Below are 17,036 nucleotides of genomic sequence, written 5' to 3' on the forward strand. Positions count from 1 at the left end.
GTGACTTATGGCCCAGGGCTTTAGAGCAAGTACCATGGTGACAGGTGGCTTCGAGGCTCTAGGGAACCTAACATGCCTTGAGAAGCCTGTAAAGAAACTCACAAATCACAGCTCAGCCCACACCGTAAAAGCCAGCAGAGACCCTTCTTGCAGAAGAGACACACGTTAGCTCATCTGTACAGAGAAGCAACCCAGAGGTACCGTCCTACCCGTCTGTAGGCGTTCAGTGGTGCCCACCCGAGCCCGCTGAGCTGAGCGAGCTACTGTCTGCAGTCAGCGAGTCACTGTGTCGGCAGTGGCACCAAACCCAGTGACGGAGAAGCCAGAGAGGGGCGCAGCACAAACCCGAAACCTCCCCAATCCGTTTAGACAGATCTGAGCGACAACAGCCTGCAATACCAATTCCAGGTCGTGAAGCTTTGATTTCAGCTGCAGGTTCTCTTTCTCCAGCTCGTGCACTTTATCGCCCCGGGCTCGAGCGGCAGTCAGCTGCTCCTCCAGCATGGCCTTGGTTTCAATTAAAATGATATTATCTTCTCTCAGCTCCTGGGCAGCAAAAAAAAGACATGAGCACCATCAGATAAAGACACCTGGTTCAGGACGACAGGGCTCCGAGACCAGAACAAACAATCTAGGGATAAGGCTGCAGCTGCGAGAGTTTTGTCTCCACTTTTGAGCACCTCCATCTTTTTCATCGGGTCAGGCCAAATGGACTTTCTCGACTGAAAGAAAATATTTAAATCCGGGAAGGTAACTTTTCCTATGCCGGCCACAGTGCAAAGGCATGCGACATCTGTAACCTGGTCTGGTCGGACAAGTGGACTCCACTGACAGATCCGGGACCTCGCTGAGCCTCCATTTCCTTAACAAGGAAGGGGTGGGGCTAAGAGTCTGTCCCAGGTTCAAGGACTGAGTCTAGTCCTCTCAATTCAACACTCATTCCACTGATCAGGGTCTTGGGGAAAAACAGCTATTCAGACAAGCTTTCATTCAATGCACAGCTCGTATCTGAACATTTTACATACATACTCTTGGAAAAACAACAGTTCTCAGCGATGTCCTGGAAACAGGGAGTCTTTAAGACTGTGAACCCCATAAATAAGTCCCTAGGCCTCCTGTGTGCCCGGCACGTGCTGGGTGTAGAATATGATGGCTGTTCCCTTGCAGGGTCCCTCACAGGCAAGGGGTCCAAGGAACTCTTGGTCCTGTGCATGCAGCCCAGCACACACGAGGGATTCCGATCTTTCACCTCATCTCTGCTCCCCACCCCCCACCCCCCAACGGTTAAGGGGCTTCTCGGTTTCTCCTCTCCCCAGAGTCCTTCCAGCACCACTCAGCATCTCTGGGGGACTGAGATTCCCCTGAATGCCTTCAGCTAGTGAACATGCACACAGGGGAACGTGTCTGTTTCTCCCGGTGGGCAGTGTTCTAAGGCTTGCCCCGCTTTTGGGTTCTACCAGCTGGGAGCTGGGCGGGGAGCTCTGCTTATCCACCACCCGTTCATTCGCCCTGGAAAGGCCAGAATCCAAGATACTTGGTAGAGGGAAAACTGCAAGCCTTCCGGTCAGCGGACATAGTTCTGATCAAAGCCCGGCAGCCGTAAAAGGTATAATCATTGAAATTCTAAATTCCCTGGGCGCCCTCTCTCTGCTGGAGATGACGTCCGCTGTGTGGCTGGCCCTGCACTAGGCACTCCCTGTCCCTGCCCCACTCACTCTCCACAATGGCCCTTGGGGGAGGTAGGAACAGTGCCTTCCTACGGAGGAAGAGGCTGATTTGGGTAAATTAAGGAATAAGCCCAAAGTCACAAAGCCAGCAAGGGGTGAAGCTGGGACTCGAAGCTGGGCCAGAGAGTTCCAGACCTGTGTTCTCTCCACCGCCCTCAAGCTGCCTGCAACCCATCCTCAAGGGGCTCGTGTGGATAAGAGGCCCAGACTATCAATAACAGTGTGAGCCACAGCAAACAGAGGGGTTTCAAGCAGGAAGAAAACCTGGTCCCCCCTCTCTGGCAACCGTCCCATCCCCACTGTTCTCACCTGGCATTCCAACAGGTCTACACACCAGCACTCCCAGCCCTGAGCTCTCACAGCACAGGCCACCCCTTCATCCTCATGACCAACTCCTATTCAACCTCCAAAGCCCAGCCTGAGTTGGCCCCTCTGAGAAGTGGTGGCAGATTCTCTCTGTCCCACCTGCTGAGTCAGGTACTTGGGCTCCCAGAGCACCCTGGGTATGCTGTGAGGCAATGGTGAGCTGGCCTGTCCTTCTCCCCCAGACTGTGAACTCCTGGGGGCAGGATATTCCACTTCTCTTGCGGGCCTCACGTAAGTGTTCAATGAACACCTGTCAGCTGAATCATGCCGTGAGGGGGAATCACAGGTGGCATGCGAGGTGGGCCTTGAAGGCCTCAGAGATTTCCAACAGGCAGGGACAGACAAGGGTGACCAGGAGCAGAATACAGCACTGGGTAGGATGACTTCTAACCATCAGTACTATTCATAAACATCTCAATTTTCTGGTGGTATCAACTTACACCATATATTAGGCAACAGAAATAACCAGCCTTGCACACCTCACTGCCTCAGAAGCGAGAAGCCAGATCTGCAAGAAAGTGAGCCCAAGCTCCCGCAGCAAGCCCAGGGCTCGGCCCCCCGGGAGACGTCCGCCTCCTTGCCTCTGGGCAGCTGCCCAAGGCCAGCCCGCCGCTGAGGACCTGATCCCAACTGAATCAGGTGGCTACTTAAAGGCCTGACCCAGCCCGGCAAACAGCTGAGGGGCCACGTTCAGGAAATCACAGGCCAGGCCTGACGGCTGGTCCCCAAATGGCTGGAGAGCTGCCCCTGCTCATCTACGTGATGACCAGGAGCAGTGACTGGGAAAGTGGGCCGATGGCTCCGGTCCCCCGCCAGCCACGTGCGCTACCAGCCGTGGCGCCTGAAGCAAATGCATGTCTCTCAACCACCGATCCCTCGTCCTCTGCTGGGCACGAAAACAGGGCTGAGGTGGGGATCAGAGGCGATAACGCACGTGAAGTAGTCCGTGCACGGGGCCCGAGGCCCAGTAATCAGGTCGGCTGCCGTTATCACCATCCTGTCACGCCCAGCCCCGTGAGACACTGTTCAGGGCAGCACTCACTGAGCGTCACCAAGCGACAGGCTAACAAAAGCACCAAACTCCAGGAGGTGGGATAGAACCAAAGAAACAACGGGCTCCTGCCCACTGCACTTGGGACCACAGCACCCAAGCCCCTCGCTAACCTCCGTCTGGTTCCGCTGCAGCCCCTTAAGCTTCATAGAGCACCAGCCTGCTTTTACATTTCTGATTCGAGGAGCGTGGTGGACTGAACCATAAACCAAGCATCAGGTCTGCCCTGCTCTAACTTCTCCTTCTACTGAATTTTATCAAAACTCCTTAAAAGTCATTAGGAAACACAGAGTCCCAAGTGGGAAGAGAGGTCTCCCTGCTCAAGGTGATCTTGGTTCCCTGCATTTCAACATTCTCGGCCTACAATGTGATGCCCAGGTGCGGACATGAACTGCCGGAGGCCGGGCGTCCCTCTAGCCCCCATGGCGTCTGAGGCAGTGGCCGCCGTCACCCGCTCCCCCAGCTCCCCTCCTGTCTGCGTGACCCCACCCCTTTTATTTCCTCCTTCCTTGGCAAGGCTGGGGTCCCAGAAGTGGAGAGAGGCATTTCAACGCCACCTTGGTCCACCTCTTCGCCAACTGCGATGCTGGGCAAGTTATTAATTTCTTCTCAGTTTTGTTATCTGAAAAAAGGAGAGGACCTAGACGCTGACTACTCAACCTCACCAGGCCACCAGGAGACTTAAACGTGATGATATGGTTTGAGCTTAGCACAATTAGTTCCTGGTGTGTGGAAAAAGCTGCATAAACACACAGTTATTGCTGCTCATTTAAAACCTCACTGCACCTACTGTGGGCCAGATCATGGGTCTGTAAAGGGCCAGAGAGTAAATATTTCTGGCTTCTCGGGTCCTAAGTCTGTCACGACTACTCAGCTGTGCAGGCACAGTTCAAAAGCAGCCATGGGCTGTGTGAATGAGCAGGCATAGCTGTGTTCCAGTAACACTTTACTTATAAGAGCTGATGGTGCTGTCTCCCTCCCTCCCTCCCTCCCTCCCTCCCTCTCTCTCTCCCTCTCTCTCTCTCTCTTTTTCTTACTCCTCTTCCTCTTTCTCTTTCTCTGCTATGTGAGGACACAACAAGAAAGCAACCATCTGCAAGCCAAGAAGAGAGCTCTCACCAGAGCCCAACCACCCTGGCACCTAGACCCCAGACTTCCAGCCTCTAGAACTTACATGGGCCTCTCACTGCCGTGGCCTCTCCTGCTGCGGAGCACAGGCTCCGGACACTCAGGGCAAGTGGCCATGGCTCACGGGCCCAGCCGCTCCATGGCATGTGGGATCTTCCTGGACTGGGGCACGAACCCGTGTCCCCTGCATCGGCAGGCGGACTCTCAACCACTGCGCCACCAGGGAATCCCTGAATGTGGATCTTGATGTTTGAATATGTTTTAACCTTGCACGATGTCTATACTAACAATGTATGGGTTGTTTAATAAATATATTTTTTTAAAAAGCTGATGGTGGGTCAGACACCGCCCCGGGACTGATGGTAGTTTGGCCATCTCTGAGCTGGACAATGTGGGCACCAGGGCACTCAGACTCAAGGTCGGAAGGCACAGATCCTGTCTTCAAGGAGCTCCCAGTGTGGGTGGGAAACGGGATGCATCATTACGACACCATGCGATGAGTCTGCCTGGGGGTAAGAAGGGGCCTAAAGGAATGGGGGGCGGGGCTGGGGATGTAGCCAGCAGAGTGTGGCCTGCCCACCCCTCACCGGCCCTCCCTGTGTCGGGGAGATGCGCTGGGCCGAGGGGCCTCAGGGGGCACCAGCGGACCTGAAGGGGACTCGGTTTGGCCGGAGCAGAGAGTTCCACGGGGACCAGAGTGGGTGTCAGAAGAAGGGGTGGAGTGTGGACTTTATCCCAAGAGCAACGGGGAGGTGCCTGAGGGGCTCTTAGAAAGGCCACTCTGGCAGCAGCCCAGGCGATGTGAACGAGAAGAGGCGGGGGCAGAACGGCCAACTCAGATGCTTGCGGAGGGCATTCTGGAATAAAGATAACGTCATTCCTGCGCAGGCACTGGAATAATGTGAACAAGCAACAATGGAGAAGGCCGGCCGGGCACTGGGACTCACTCTCCAAACATCCGCCTCGGCCAGGGACAGGCTGGGAGGTGGGGAAATGGGCTCTGGAAGATGGACAGCACCTGGGGCTGCGGGAGCGGGTGGAGAAGAAAGAAGAATCAAGGCCGAGCCGGCTCTGGCTTGAGTACCTGCCTCGGTGGACGGTGAGTCCAGTCTAGAGACAGTATGGGTGGGTTGGAGGGAGGGAGGGACACTGGATTTGGACACACTGACCTTGAGACAGACTGAGGTCTGGAGTGCGGGAGAAGCCCAGTCCAGAGATGAAGATTTGGGACCTGTTAGTCTGTACGTGCCAGCTAAAGAAGGGGCAGGAGGCAGAGAAGACATCATGGAGAAAGGCCAGATGGTAGACGCAGAGCAAGGTGACCACCACCCGCATGGGCCCAAGAAGATGAAGTTCGGGACTCAGGAAAGCCAGGTGAGTGAGGGGCGGAGGGTGGTGGTGTCCGAGCCCACAGAGAGGGTGGGCGAGGGAGGCTGGGAAGTGCCCACTGGACTGGCACAGGAGTCGTGGACCCTGATTCTCAAGCATGGTTTCAGGTGAGCAGAGGGAGAGGCAGACCTGGAGGACTGGGTTAGAAGGTGAGGCAATGAAGGACACAGCTGGGGTTCTCTCCTTTCAGACAGGCTCGGAGAGGGACCGGGGTAGCTCGAGAGGGCCGGGGGAGAGTGGGAAGGGTTTGATTTTCTTTTTAATTAAAGGTGGAAAAAAAAAATTAAAGGTGAGATCATCCTGAGGATCCTAAGCATGGGACTCAAGTCAACAGATGCATCTGGAGCACCTCCCCCTGCTGAAGACGACAGAGATGTAGTTTCCGACTTCACGAACTTTACTCTGCGGGGAGAGCTGCTGGAACCCCAGAGCGCAGGCGAGCGACCCTGCCTGGGGTCAGAGGGGCTTGGCCAGGGTGGAAGTCGAGCTGAGGCCCCATTCCGCAGGCCCAGCCAGATGGGCAGGGCAGACCAAACCGTAGCCCTTCTCCCCTCCTGAACCTGGGCACTGCGGGGGGATATCATAAGAATGTGATGTGTGTGTGCACCGCACCCCAGGACTGACCATTAACCCAGCTCCTGACTGCCTTGCCAACAACCCAGCAATCACTGCATGGATTGGTTCCAGGGGCCCCCATCTCTGTGGAGAGCAGCTCGCTAGCGTAAGCTCATTGGAAACGTGCTCCTGTGTCACGAGACGCCAGGGCACGAGGGTCTCAGAGACGCCCAGACCACTCCTCCTTTCACAGATGGGGACAAGACTTGCCCAACACCCACCAAATTGGTGTGGCAGCTAGGACCGTGCCCTGCTACGTCTCTGCATCTCAGACTACTGTTTCTTTCAGAGCCAGCACAGACCAGGAAGCTGTAACTCCCAGAGAGGAGCAGAGACAGGCCCACCTTATCTTTACCCAGGACGCACACGGCACCAATGCACCTGTCCTCAGTGTTGGGAATTTCAGACAATAACACAACATGGGACAACAGGAATCTCCCAGGCAACCTTTCTGCCTTTGTCCTCCTCCCACGCGGCCCTCTGGACAGCAACCCCCGTGCCCTGACAGCAGTGAGGTGCGACCATGCTTTGCAAAAGCAAGTCAAGGACCACTCCGTGCATCCACCCCACATAGTCCCCCTGTACCTAGGGGTGCCCACGCCGCTCTCCTCTCCTTGCTGTTTTAATCCTTACGTAAACTAGACTAGGACCCACACGAAAGCCACCAGAAGTTTAAAAACAAAACATGGAAATTTGTGTTCCATATTATTCTAACCAAAATTAACCTCACCCTCGCCCTGAATCCCCGTCCTTTACCTTTCCTCCCACATGGCACTAATGCATTCTTCCTTCTGTGACAGGCAGCTGTTTCTCAGCGGTGAGACTGGACAGGCTCCGGGGGAGGGCACATGCACTGCCTGTCACCCCCCCTGTATGCAGAGGAGCACCCCTGCATGGCGGCTGTCCACAGCCGTGAACGAGCTCGAGAGCACGGCCGTGCTCCTCTCTCTGCCCTACTGCCCGTCACACCGAACACTGGCTTGTTCCAGAAGAGACAAAAACTCATGCTTCTTCCCCGGGTAGTCGGGTAGGACCCAGGCCCTGCCCTCAGGGCTCTAGGTCCACACGCAGCCTCTGGCTAAGCAGGGCGGATGGCACGTCTGCAGGTGGTTTGCAAGGACAATGCACTGACTCCAATGTGCCACTAACATTCCTCAGGGAACAAACACTCCTTAAGCAGGTCTGAGGAACTCACGGGCCCTGGAGCACAGCCTTCCCCATCCCACTTCCGCCCAGCCCAGGGGCCCCAGGGCCCGTCTACAGCGGGGCAGGAGTTGGGGGGGAGCATGTCAGGGCCAAACAGCCGTCCCCACGCACGCCTGCCAGCGGCTCGGCAGGAGGCCTTGAGCAGGGAGAGGGCAACAGCAGGGTCCCCGCGACCTGCGTTCAACCCCTTCAAAAGCCACCTAGGTGGCGAGAAGAGACTTGGGGGTTATTTCTTACCGTCAAACAGGCCACTCAGTACGTCCTGACATCCCGATCTCACCCCGCTCGTTAAACCCATCTCCAAACCCCAAGACTGGCAACGGGGGCAAAACACCTCACTTCTCAGAAAGGAGAGTCCAGGAACCTACAGCTGATGCGAGACAGTCAGGATTGGTGGGCAAAGCATCAGTGACCCCACCTGGATCCTGGCCTCTGTGCCCCCTTCAGCCCCGACACTCTCCCCGGCATTCACCCGGAGGCTGGGCGCGTACCTCCATGCGGGCCTTGTAGAAGTCCACGTCGTGCAGCTTCTCCCTGCAGCGCACCAGCTCCATCTCTAGCCTCTCCACACGGTTCGCCTTCTCCCTCAGGGCATCGAGCTCGTCGCGATAGGCACGAGCAGACCGGGCGTCAGCCGCCAGCTGGATGTTCTGGGAGACAGGCAGAGACAGGGGAGCCTAGCTTAGGGTGCCCCTCTGGGGAGGGAAGAGGGGGCCAAGTCTCTGAAGCCCAGCGTTTCCAGGACATCTCGGTGGCCGAGGGGCTCCACGTGCAGGCCACTGCGTGGGGTCCCCGCTCGTTGTCACTAAGAAACAGTCACCCCCTCAGCCGTTCTCAGGACAACCGGCTCTCGGGCAGTGTTACTTTGAGCGGGAAGGAAACAGAAGCCTTTGCTGGAAGCTCCCCCTGCTGCACGCCCGAACCCCTGCGCCACAGCTACCGGGGAGTCCCAGCCCCGCCCCACCCTGTCCCCTCGACACACGCGGACACACAGACAGGCCTCCCCGCTCACCTCCTGCTTGGCTTTCTGCAGCTCCAGCACCAGCTGATCTACCTCATGCCTGGTGTCCACAAGCTGCTCTGTCTTCTCCTCCCTGGGGGCGATTCGGAGCGAGTGTGGTGAAGGGGGCTGCCCGCCACCCTCAAGCCCCCAGCAGGAAAAGGAAAGGGAACTGCGCTTCTGGGGGTGAGGAGGGGAACGGCACGTGGGGCTTGCAGAAACGTTCCTGACTCAAAGTCTCTTCCATTTTTAACTTTTCAATGCCCACCCTCAAACTGGATCCATTGGGCCGCGGGTTTCCCTCTGGGGGTACAGAGAGGTAAGGAGACCCCGGCTGCAGTGGCACCACTTCACTGCCAGGCAGGCAGCAGGGCCCACTGGTGCCGAGGTGGAGGCGGGCAGCTGCCGAGGTGATGGGCAAAGTGGCATATTCACCAGCTGCAGGCAATGGGGACGGCTCACCAGACGGGGGCCAGCCACATCCTCCCTCCAGCCAAAAACCATACCAGTGGGTGGTCATCTAAGCCCAGACCCTGGCAGAACCCCTCCTGGTGCAGGCCCGGGAAGGGTCGCCGACGGCGCTCAGGGCGGAGCCCAGCTAACTCTATAGGGCCCAAGTCAGAGCTCTCCTGTTCGCTGCACCACACGTGCTAGAAACGGGTGTTTGTGACACATAGTGCAAGAGCAGAACAAACAGCCCAGCCGACCGGAGGACTCACAGCTCCTGCCTGACGCGGCGCAGCCTGGCCTTGGTGTCCGCCAGCTCCACGGCCAGGTGCTGCTTGTCCTCGCTGGAGAGGCTGCTGGTGGGGCTCGGGGTGGACTCGGCGCTGGAGGACTTGAGGGGGCTGGGCGGGTGCTGGGCCTGGAGGTAGTCCCGCTCCTGGGTGAGGTCCACGATCAGCTGCAGCGGGGCGGGCGGGGGAAGGGAAGGAGCGCTTGCACCCGAACTTGGGGCACAGCGGTCAGCGGACCAGAAGAAAGTGAGAGGCGTCGGCCGAGACTGAGAAACCAGGAGGCAGCAGGAGTAACGGGATGTCAAAAGGAGCACGTGAACGAGGAGGGTCTCTGAGCTCCACGTTCGATGAACAACTAAATGCCTTCCCACGGGGCTCTCGGAGGCGACCGCTGGCTGCAGGGAAAGTGCCCGGCTCCCACCGCCACCAGAAACCAGAGAGACAGGACCAGGGGGCAGCAGGCTTGAGACGAAGAGTCAGGACGAGGAGGGTGGCCGCGTGGCCAGGGCCCAGGCGTCCCTCCCAGACCTGCCAGTCCACCACCCACCCGCAGACGCACCTCCGTGCACTCGTCCCTCTCATCGATGAGCCGCCTGAGGTGGAAGACCATGTTCCTCGACAGGGCCTCCAGCTCCTCCGGGGCCACGTCTGGGAGCTCCAACCACTGCAGGTCGAACACATTCTCCTGGTTGTGGGTCACCTGCGGGCACAGGTCAGGCGCTGCAGAGATGGGCAGGGCATGGCCGGGGGTTCCGGGAGCTCCCCGACCCCGCAGCCAGGGGGTGGGGTCACAGCTGACTCGGTCCCCTGACGTCATTCACCCTCATTGACAGATCTTCCGTGGAGAGCAGGGGGCTCCTCAAGCGAGTGCAGAAGCCCCTCAGCCAAGTTCCACTAGCACAGGTCAGGCCGGGTGTTAAGTCAGTCTCAACACCGGCTCCAAGAGGACACGGATTTTTTTAATACCAGAGGGCTCTCCTTATAATATAGTATTTCCCTAAAAATATACTGCCCTCAGATATGCTTACTGAAGCATCAATTTACAACACAAAGAAGGTAAGTCCTAGGGATGCCACGGGTGCAAAGAGGGACTATGTGTTAAAAAAAAGATAGAATCTAATGAGAATATGGCAAATGTTAAAAATCTTATGTTGGAATGTTGGGTGCATAACGATCTTACATTACTTTTGGGGAAATATTTCATCGTCTAAAACAATTTTCAGGTAAGCCTGTATCTCATCCCCACAGGCCACAGAAGACCTCCTGGATCTTCCCTTTTCATCAGATGTGAGCGGAGGCCCACGGCTACGTCTACACTGGGCAGCCTCTGCAACGACTCTGCCGACCTGACCTTCTCAACCCGACACCCCCAGACCAGCCAGAAGATCAGATTCTGAGTCCCCATCCTTCCAGTTTGGGAAGGTGAGCATCAGCACACTCAGACCTCAACAGGGGAAGACGAAAGGAAACCAGGGACATCCCCTGCGAGAGGCACACCAAAAAAAGTTCTTAAGTTTTTCAGAGCAGCACATGGAGAGAGAGAATAGTTTAAAAACAAAGAAACAAAGACAGGGCCCTTCAGTTTCTCAAAAGACACCTGCTTTCTTACCTCTCCTCCCTTACGAAGAAAAGCTGGGATTCAGTAAATCTCCAAGAATTAGGAGAAACCTCACCCCATTGTACGGGGCACCCTAAAGGCCCAGAACTGGGGTTGAGAGGCCGGGTTCCAGGCCTGCTCCATACCAGTGTTTGGGAAAGGTCTATGGAAAGGGGGTCCAGGGGTGCAACCACAGCTGCACACCAGTGAGTCAAGGAGCTTGTAATTAAAGGCTTATGGTCCTGCTCCCAATTCTGACTCAATGGATCTCCCGTGGGGCCCGGGCACCTGGATGTTTAAGAAGCACCCAACTGGGCTTCCCTAGTGGCGCAATGGTTAAGAGTCCGCCTGCCGATGCAGGGGACACGGGTTCGTGCCCCGGTCCGGGAAGATCCCACATGCCGTGGAGCGGCTGGGCCCGTGGGCCATGGCCGCTGAGCCTGCACGTCCGGAGCCTGTGCTCCGCAACGGGAGAGGCCACAACAGCGAGAGGTCCGCGTACCGCAAAAAAAAAAAAGAAGCACCCAACTAATTCTGGAGTCCTGTTCCCACAGCCAGTCACCGAACTTGATAATCTCGCAGGGCTTCTTTTTTGGGTGCATGCTTTTTGAAAAAAAAAATATCCTGCTGGTTGAACAGGGAAGGGGAGACAGTGAGTAGCAAAGACCTAGCTAGTCTCGAGGACCTAGTCCTCAGATACATCTTCAAAACACACGGACACACGAGGAAAGTTAAAAGGCAGAATGGTACTTAGGCTAACAGGTCGCTGACACGAATGGTTGAGAATATTTCCTACAAGCCTGACGGGCTTTGCTGGACCCTCTACCTGCCATACGCTGCATCCGCCTCCTGCTTCAAATCCTGACTCAGAGTCTGCAACCCACAGTGCCCTAGCCGGCTGCGGAAACCCAGCAGGCTCTCCCCAGAGCCGCCGTGGGGAGCTCTGTGTTCCGCTGCCTCTGCCAGTTACACACCTGCTCCTACGTGCTCCTGCTCATGTCTTTTTCATGCATTTATCTCATCTGTCCAATTAGGTGGAAGGCTGAACCATACCTCCTAAGAGGATTAAAACGTACAAGGCTTCTTTTGGAGGAGGGTGGGGTGGAGGTCAGGGAACTAACTTTCAGGCGGGTGCTTGGTTTCCAGGGCAACTACCCCTTCAGTTGATACCACCTCTGCCAAAGTCAACGGGCGGAGGGGCTGCCCTTAGTGCGGAGCCCTCCTGACCCCACCCAGGGGGCCGAGTCTCCGGATACAGCCCTTCTGGGGCTCGCTGGTTTTTAACTTCCCAAGGGGTGGCAGCTGTTTCTCTGCCACGTCACTGACAGAAGCAGTGAATCTCTCTCTCCAAGGATCAACCATTTGAAGCAGGGTGACATTTGCCAGAATACATTTTCAGGGACTGTAAATCAAATTCTGAGCCTAAACCACTTGACAGCTCTTAAAAATAGTCTGAGTCCATATTAGGCAAGAAGAAGAGGCAAAAGAAGACTTGATTGAAGTCTCTGAAAAAGTTTTTTTCATTTTAGCCGCCACTTTATTTTAGCTTGCTAACAGCCACCTTTCCAAATCGAATCAATTTGCCTGTAGTGTCTGAAACCTAAAATTAGCAAAATCATTAATGGGTGATGTGCTCTTTAGACTTTTCACTGGTGGAGAGGGCCTGCCTGCTGGGTGCCATGGGAGCAATGGTCCACGGCTAAGCCCCACAAAGCTCCCCACCTACCTCCTGTATATGGGCCACGATCCCGGCCTGTGTCTCAATGTCCAGCTGTTTGATTCTTTCGATAAATTCCTCTTTCCTCTCACACTGTGGAGGGTTACAAGTGTTAATGAAAGTGTTTTACAAGGGCAACCTGGGGCCGCCAGAGCCACAGAAATAGTTTCAAAAGGAGACACGTACCCCACCCCTGGGTTTTTCTTCTATAATCAAGAGTGCTCTGCCCTCCTACCAGCCAGCCCCTCACAACTGAGGTTTCTCTAGAAGCGGCTCAGACTACCTATATCATAATCACCTGTGGGGGGTGGGGTGGGGGTTGTCTTTAAAAACACCGGGGTGGGGGGTGTGTGGGACACAGACAAGCTTTCCAGGGGATTCTTAAACAAGTAAAGATCAAGAACAGCTGGTTTAGGGCAGCGCTTGGTAAACTTCATCTGTAAAGGGCCAGATGGTAAAAAAAAAATATATCTTAGACTGGACAGGCCATGGGTCTCAGCTCGGCTGGTGTAGTGTGAAAGCAGCCACAGGTAATACGTAAAGGAATGAGCATGGCTGTGTCCCCCTAAAACTTTATTTAGAAAAATAGGTGGCAGGTCAAATTTGGCCCACAGGTTGTGTGCTGATCCTTGCTCTAGATGTTCCTACACCGGGGACAATTTGCTAATGGCACCCAGCCCCAGGGATCCCCACCTGGCCTCTTGCCCAAGGTGCTAGAAATGGTTGCCGCCTAAGTCGGTGTCACGTCTCTCGCAGGAACCCTGCGACCTTCCATCCTATTGGGCTGAAAGCAGCTTCACTCCTACCTCAGCGAAGGGGGTGTTTTATCCCCACAAACCCAAACCTAAGAGCCCTCCTCTCTGCCCCCTGCCCAATCCCTACCTGAACAGCACAGCCCAGCACCAACAGCAGCACCTTCTTAATCTCCTCCATACTCTTCCCTAAATCAAAAGAGCAACATAGTTAATTACGCTCAGCTGTTTGTAAAACTTCACTAGTGATATATACATATCTGCTGCAGGGGGAAAAAAAAAAATCAAATAAGCTAAAAAAAACCCTCTCTACCCAGTGATATGCACTTAAGGTGTACACACTCCATCTGTTTTCTCCATATGGGTTTGTTTTTTCCTTAAACCAAATGAGAATGCTGTTCATAACTATTTGTGGCCCTTTTCCATTCACATATATCATAAAATCTTTCCACGATAATTAATGAACATGAGCATCGCTTTTTAGTGTGTGTGGTAAGCAAAGTACAATGGATGAGAACAGTCCCCACAGGAAAATACTCAATCGATTCTGAAATAAGAACGGACACAAACTTGCCCTTCATTTTTGATGGTCTCATACTTACTTTGTACAAAGGCCACAAACAAATTCAACCATTCCCTTTCCAGAGATCCGATTTTTCAATATTTTAATCTAAACGATGCTACAAAAAACATCTTACAGCTAATTCTTTATGGATATCCTGACTCCCGCCTTCAGGATAAACTCATCTTTCAAGCTTTTCCTACTTCCAAACTGCCCTGCAGAAAGGCTCTGCCATTTTTCTCTCTCACAACCAATATACCGTAAGTCCCACTTCCCCATGCCCAGACCAACACGGCTTTACTACTCCTTCTCAGCTTTGCCAATCAGGCCAAAAAATCGTATTTCATCATTTTACACTGTGTCTTTTCCATTATGCTTGAGGCCAAATGCGTCTTCATCTGTTTATCAGTTTCAGTCACTTAAATAAACAGAGTCAGGATACAGGAGCTCCAGACCTGAGTTGGTCACAAGGAGGCCTGTGACGGGAACAAGCCGTACTCTGTTTCCCAGTCTCAGTTTCCACATCTGTGAAAGGGAGGCAGCTGGCCTGGGTGACGTGCAGGGTGCCTTTCGGGTGAGAAGCTCTACGGTTTTCTGCCCTTTTCATAATATCCTGTTCTCTTTGGGGGAGAAGGGACATGCTAGGAAAAGCACTGTTTTCCGGAAAGGCTTACCAACACCCACTCACATTGTGCTAAAATGGTCCAAGGCATCATCCATGACACCCGGGATGAAGAAAACCAAACTCATGTCCAAGAACCAGTGCTGTGGTTCACTTCGGGTCCTTGGGTGTCAGGCGTGTATGGAGTAACATGTGAGTTCATCCTAATATCTCTCACCTGAGAAATAGCTAAAAACAGCTTTTCCTGAGATGACATTATTATGGTCGAGTCTCAGAACTGGGGGCTTGGCATCGCCCTTCCCACCACCTAGTCTGAAGGTGGGTGGGACGGGCTGGGGGGCTGGACAAAAGGGTCCCTGCAGAGCATTCAGATTCCACACTCTTAAGAGTCAATCGGGTCTGGTGTTGCAGATCAACCCATGATGATCAAACCTTCTCTTTGCTAATAAGCATAGAACTTGATCAATGTTTGAAACGGAAAAATTCTCAAAGACTTTAATGGATTTTTTTTTCCCACCTGAGGCCTTTTATTTGGCCCAAGAGGCTCTAATCCATAGACATAAATACGTGTAACACCACAATGACTCACTTCTCTATTAAGGCTGAGGTGGTGATCAGTCACGGTTTTAGTTCTGATAAAAAGAAAAGGACATGCCCACCAGAGTATTAAAAACTCCCATCAGTCTCACCAAAATCTTCCCCTGGCCACAGTGCTCATGCCAGCCCACGTGGCTGTCCTCACCTCTGTCCCTTCACGGTCAGTCCCCAGATGACTGGCAAGGGACCCTCGTAAGCCCTTTGGTGGATATAACAAGTACAGACCCCTCCCAGCTGTCACCAGGCTCCTCGTCTGCAGTGATTCACCTTTCATAGGCCGTGTACCTGGTGCTGTAGCCAGCAGAGCTGACACACAAGAAGAAAGCATTTTAAAGGCCTTGGATCAGCTCAAACAGAGGTCAGAGTTCACAAAGAATCTTTACGTACTCTTCCCAGCAAAGGCCCCACAGGACCTAATTATATCATACTTTGGATAACTTGAGCAACTCTGATGATCCACTCTCCCAGCCTACAGCACATGAAAACGGCAAATTAAAAGTGGAAAGGAGCACAAGAAAGGCCCACTGTGAGCAGCGAGGGCATAAGCCGGTTATGTGATAGCAAGGAAGAGACGAGAAACCCTGCGCGCATACACGAGGGCTTAAAACTAGTCTGAGGCTGTTCAGTGAAAGAATGAAGGGCTCTGCTCCCTCAGCATCCTGTAGCTATACACAATAACAAGCGTTGAGTCATTCCTTCATCCCTTCATTCATTCATTTACACCCATCAGAGAGCAAGAAAAAACTAAATCTGATCTAGAGCACTGTTGGAAAAGTATGGAATTCCAGTTTACTTAGAAAAGGAGAGACAGAGAGAGAGAGAGAGAGAGAGAGAGAGAGAGAGAGAGAGAGAGAGAGAGAGAGAGAAGCAGAAGTTCCCTCATTGCTCATGGAAAGCTGATGCCCAATTTCTCTCAGGATTTCTATTTTTAAAATCTACCAGATTGTGGGTTTTGAATAGTTCAAAAACACATCATAAGACTCTCTACTGGGTCCTCGCCGGCAAGGATGGCTCAGTGACACAGTTACACAGGCAAAGAAGAAACAACCCTACAGACAGCTCCCTCCCAAGCACCTACTAGGTGCTGGGTACTTTCTGAGAACATACCCATAATCAACACAGTCCTCTGAGCTCAGACCAAGAAAACCAGCAACTTCTATAGGAACCCAGAGGAAGGACTAGTTTGCAGTAAGGATCAGTCAAGGCTTCCTAAAGGAAATGACTTCTGAGCTGAGACCCCAGGATGAGGAGAGATCTGGGGGCTCTTCAGGCACAGGGAATAGCATATGCAAAGGCCTAGACACAAGAGAATATGGTGCTTGTCAAATTATAAACGCTTTGTGCTTCAGCTTATTAAAGTGGGTTTTCATGAGAAATGGGAGGCAGGGTAGGAAGCAACGTGGATTTCTGTACCTGGTGAGTCACAAGCAACCAATGGATGGGGGGAGGGCCGAACACATCAGACACCCTTTGCACCTACCCACAACCCCAGGGGGAATCCCATGACAGCCTGAGCTAATGGTCGAGTCTAAGAAAAATCTTACTTACTTACTTTACTACCTGCTTCCTGGAGTCCTGACACAGAGAAACTCACTCCAGCCTTTCTTAGCATAAATGGAACGCATATAGGCTGACCTAAATTACACATAAAGCTACAGATGTTTGTAGCAATCAGCTTCCAAAACAGAAGGGAAACTGATACCGCACGTGTGATAAAGGTGGACCTGGGGATAGAAGTATAGTGGGGCAATTAAAGTACACCAGCCTCTAAAATGTGGAGACTGAATCAGATCAGGATTGGAAAACTTCCTGACTTTCTGATCTTGAGTCTGTGGCAGACATAACTAGTCAATCATAACACTTTCTTACCGAGCCTGGAAGGAGGCCTCAGAATCCTTCTGAACACAGCAGTGCCTGATGTAGCCACTGCCTGACACGCGATGAAAGCTGGCACATGAAACAAAACCCAG

General features: G+C 53.6%; 1 protein-coding gene across 3 annotated transcripts in view; it reads right to left on the bottom strand.

Moving 5' to 3' along the window:
* Nucleotides 1–17,036, bottom strand: part of CCDC88C (coiled-coil and HOOK domain protein 88C) — a 127,450-nt gene that overhangs the window by 48,935 nt on the left and 61,479 nt on the right. The window contains exons 5-11 of one of the 3 annotated variants that reach the window (XM_022576273.2): nucleotides 13,416–13,474; nucleotides 12,543–12,626; nucleotides 9,779–9,919; nucleotides 9,202–9,386; nucleotides 8,495–8,576; nucleotides 7,974–8,132; nucleotides 400–546 (exon numbers count right to left, since the gene is read on the bottom strand). In XM_022576273.2, coding sequence (XP_022431981.2) covers nucleotides 400–546; nucleotides 7,974–8,132; nucleotides 8,495–8,576; nucleotides 9,202–9,386; nucleotides 9,779–9,919; nucleotides 12,543–12,626; nucleotides 13,416–13,474 — 857 coding nt within the window. The remainder of the gene's footprint in view (nucleotides 1–399; nucleotides 547–7,973; nucleotides 8,133–8,494; nucleotides 8,577–9,201; nucleotides 9,387–9,778; nucleotides 9,920–12,542; nucleotides 12,627–13,415; nucleotides 13,475–17,036) is intronic. The other 2 variants (XM_022576274.2, XM_089908119.1) reach the window with 2 other exon arrangements.

The sequence above is a fragment of the Delphinapterus leucas genome, chromosome 2 (assembly GCF_059928025.1).
Source record: "Delphinapterus leucas isolate spDelLeu-1000000601 "Yukka" chromosome 2, BTC_Dleu_Yukka2, whole genome shotgun sequence".
NCBI lineage: Eukaryota > Metazoa > Chordata > Mammalia > Artiodactyla > Monodontidae > Delphinapterus > Delphinapterus leucas.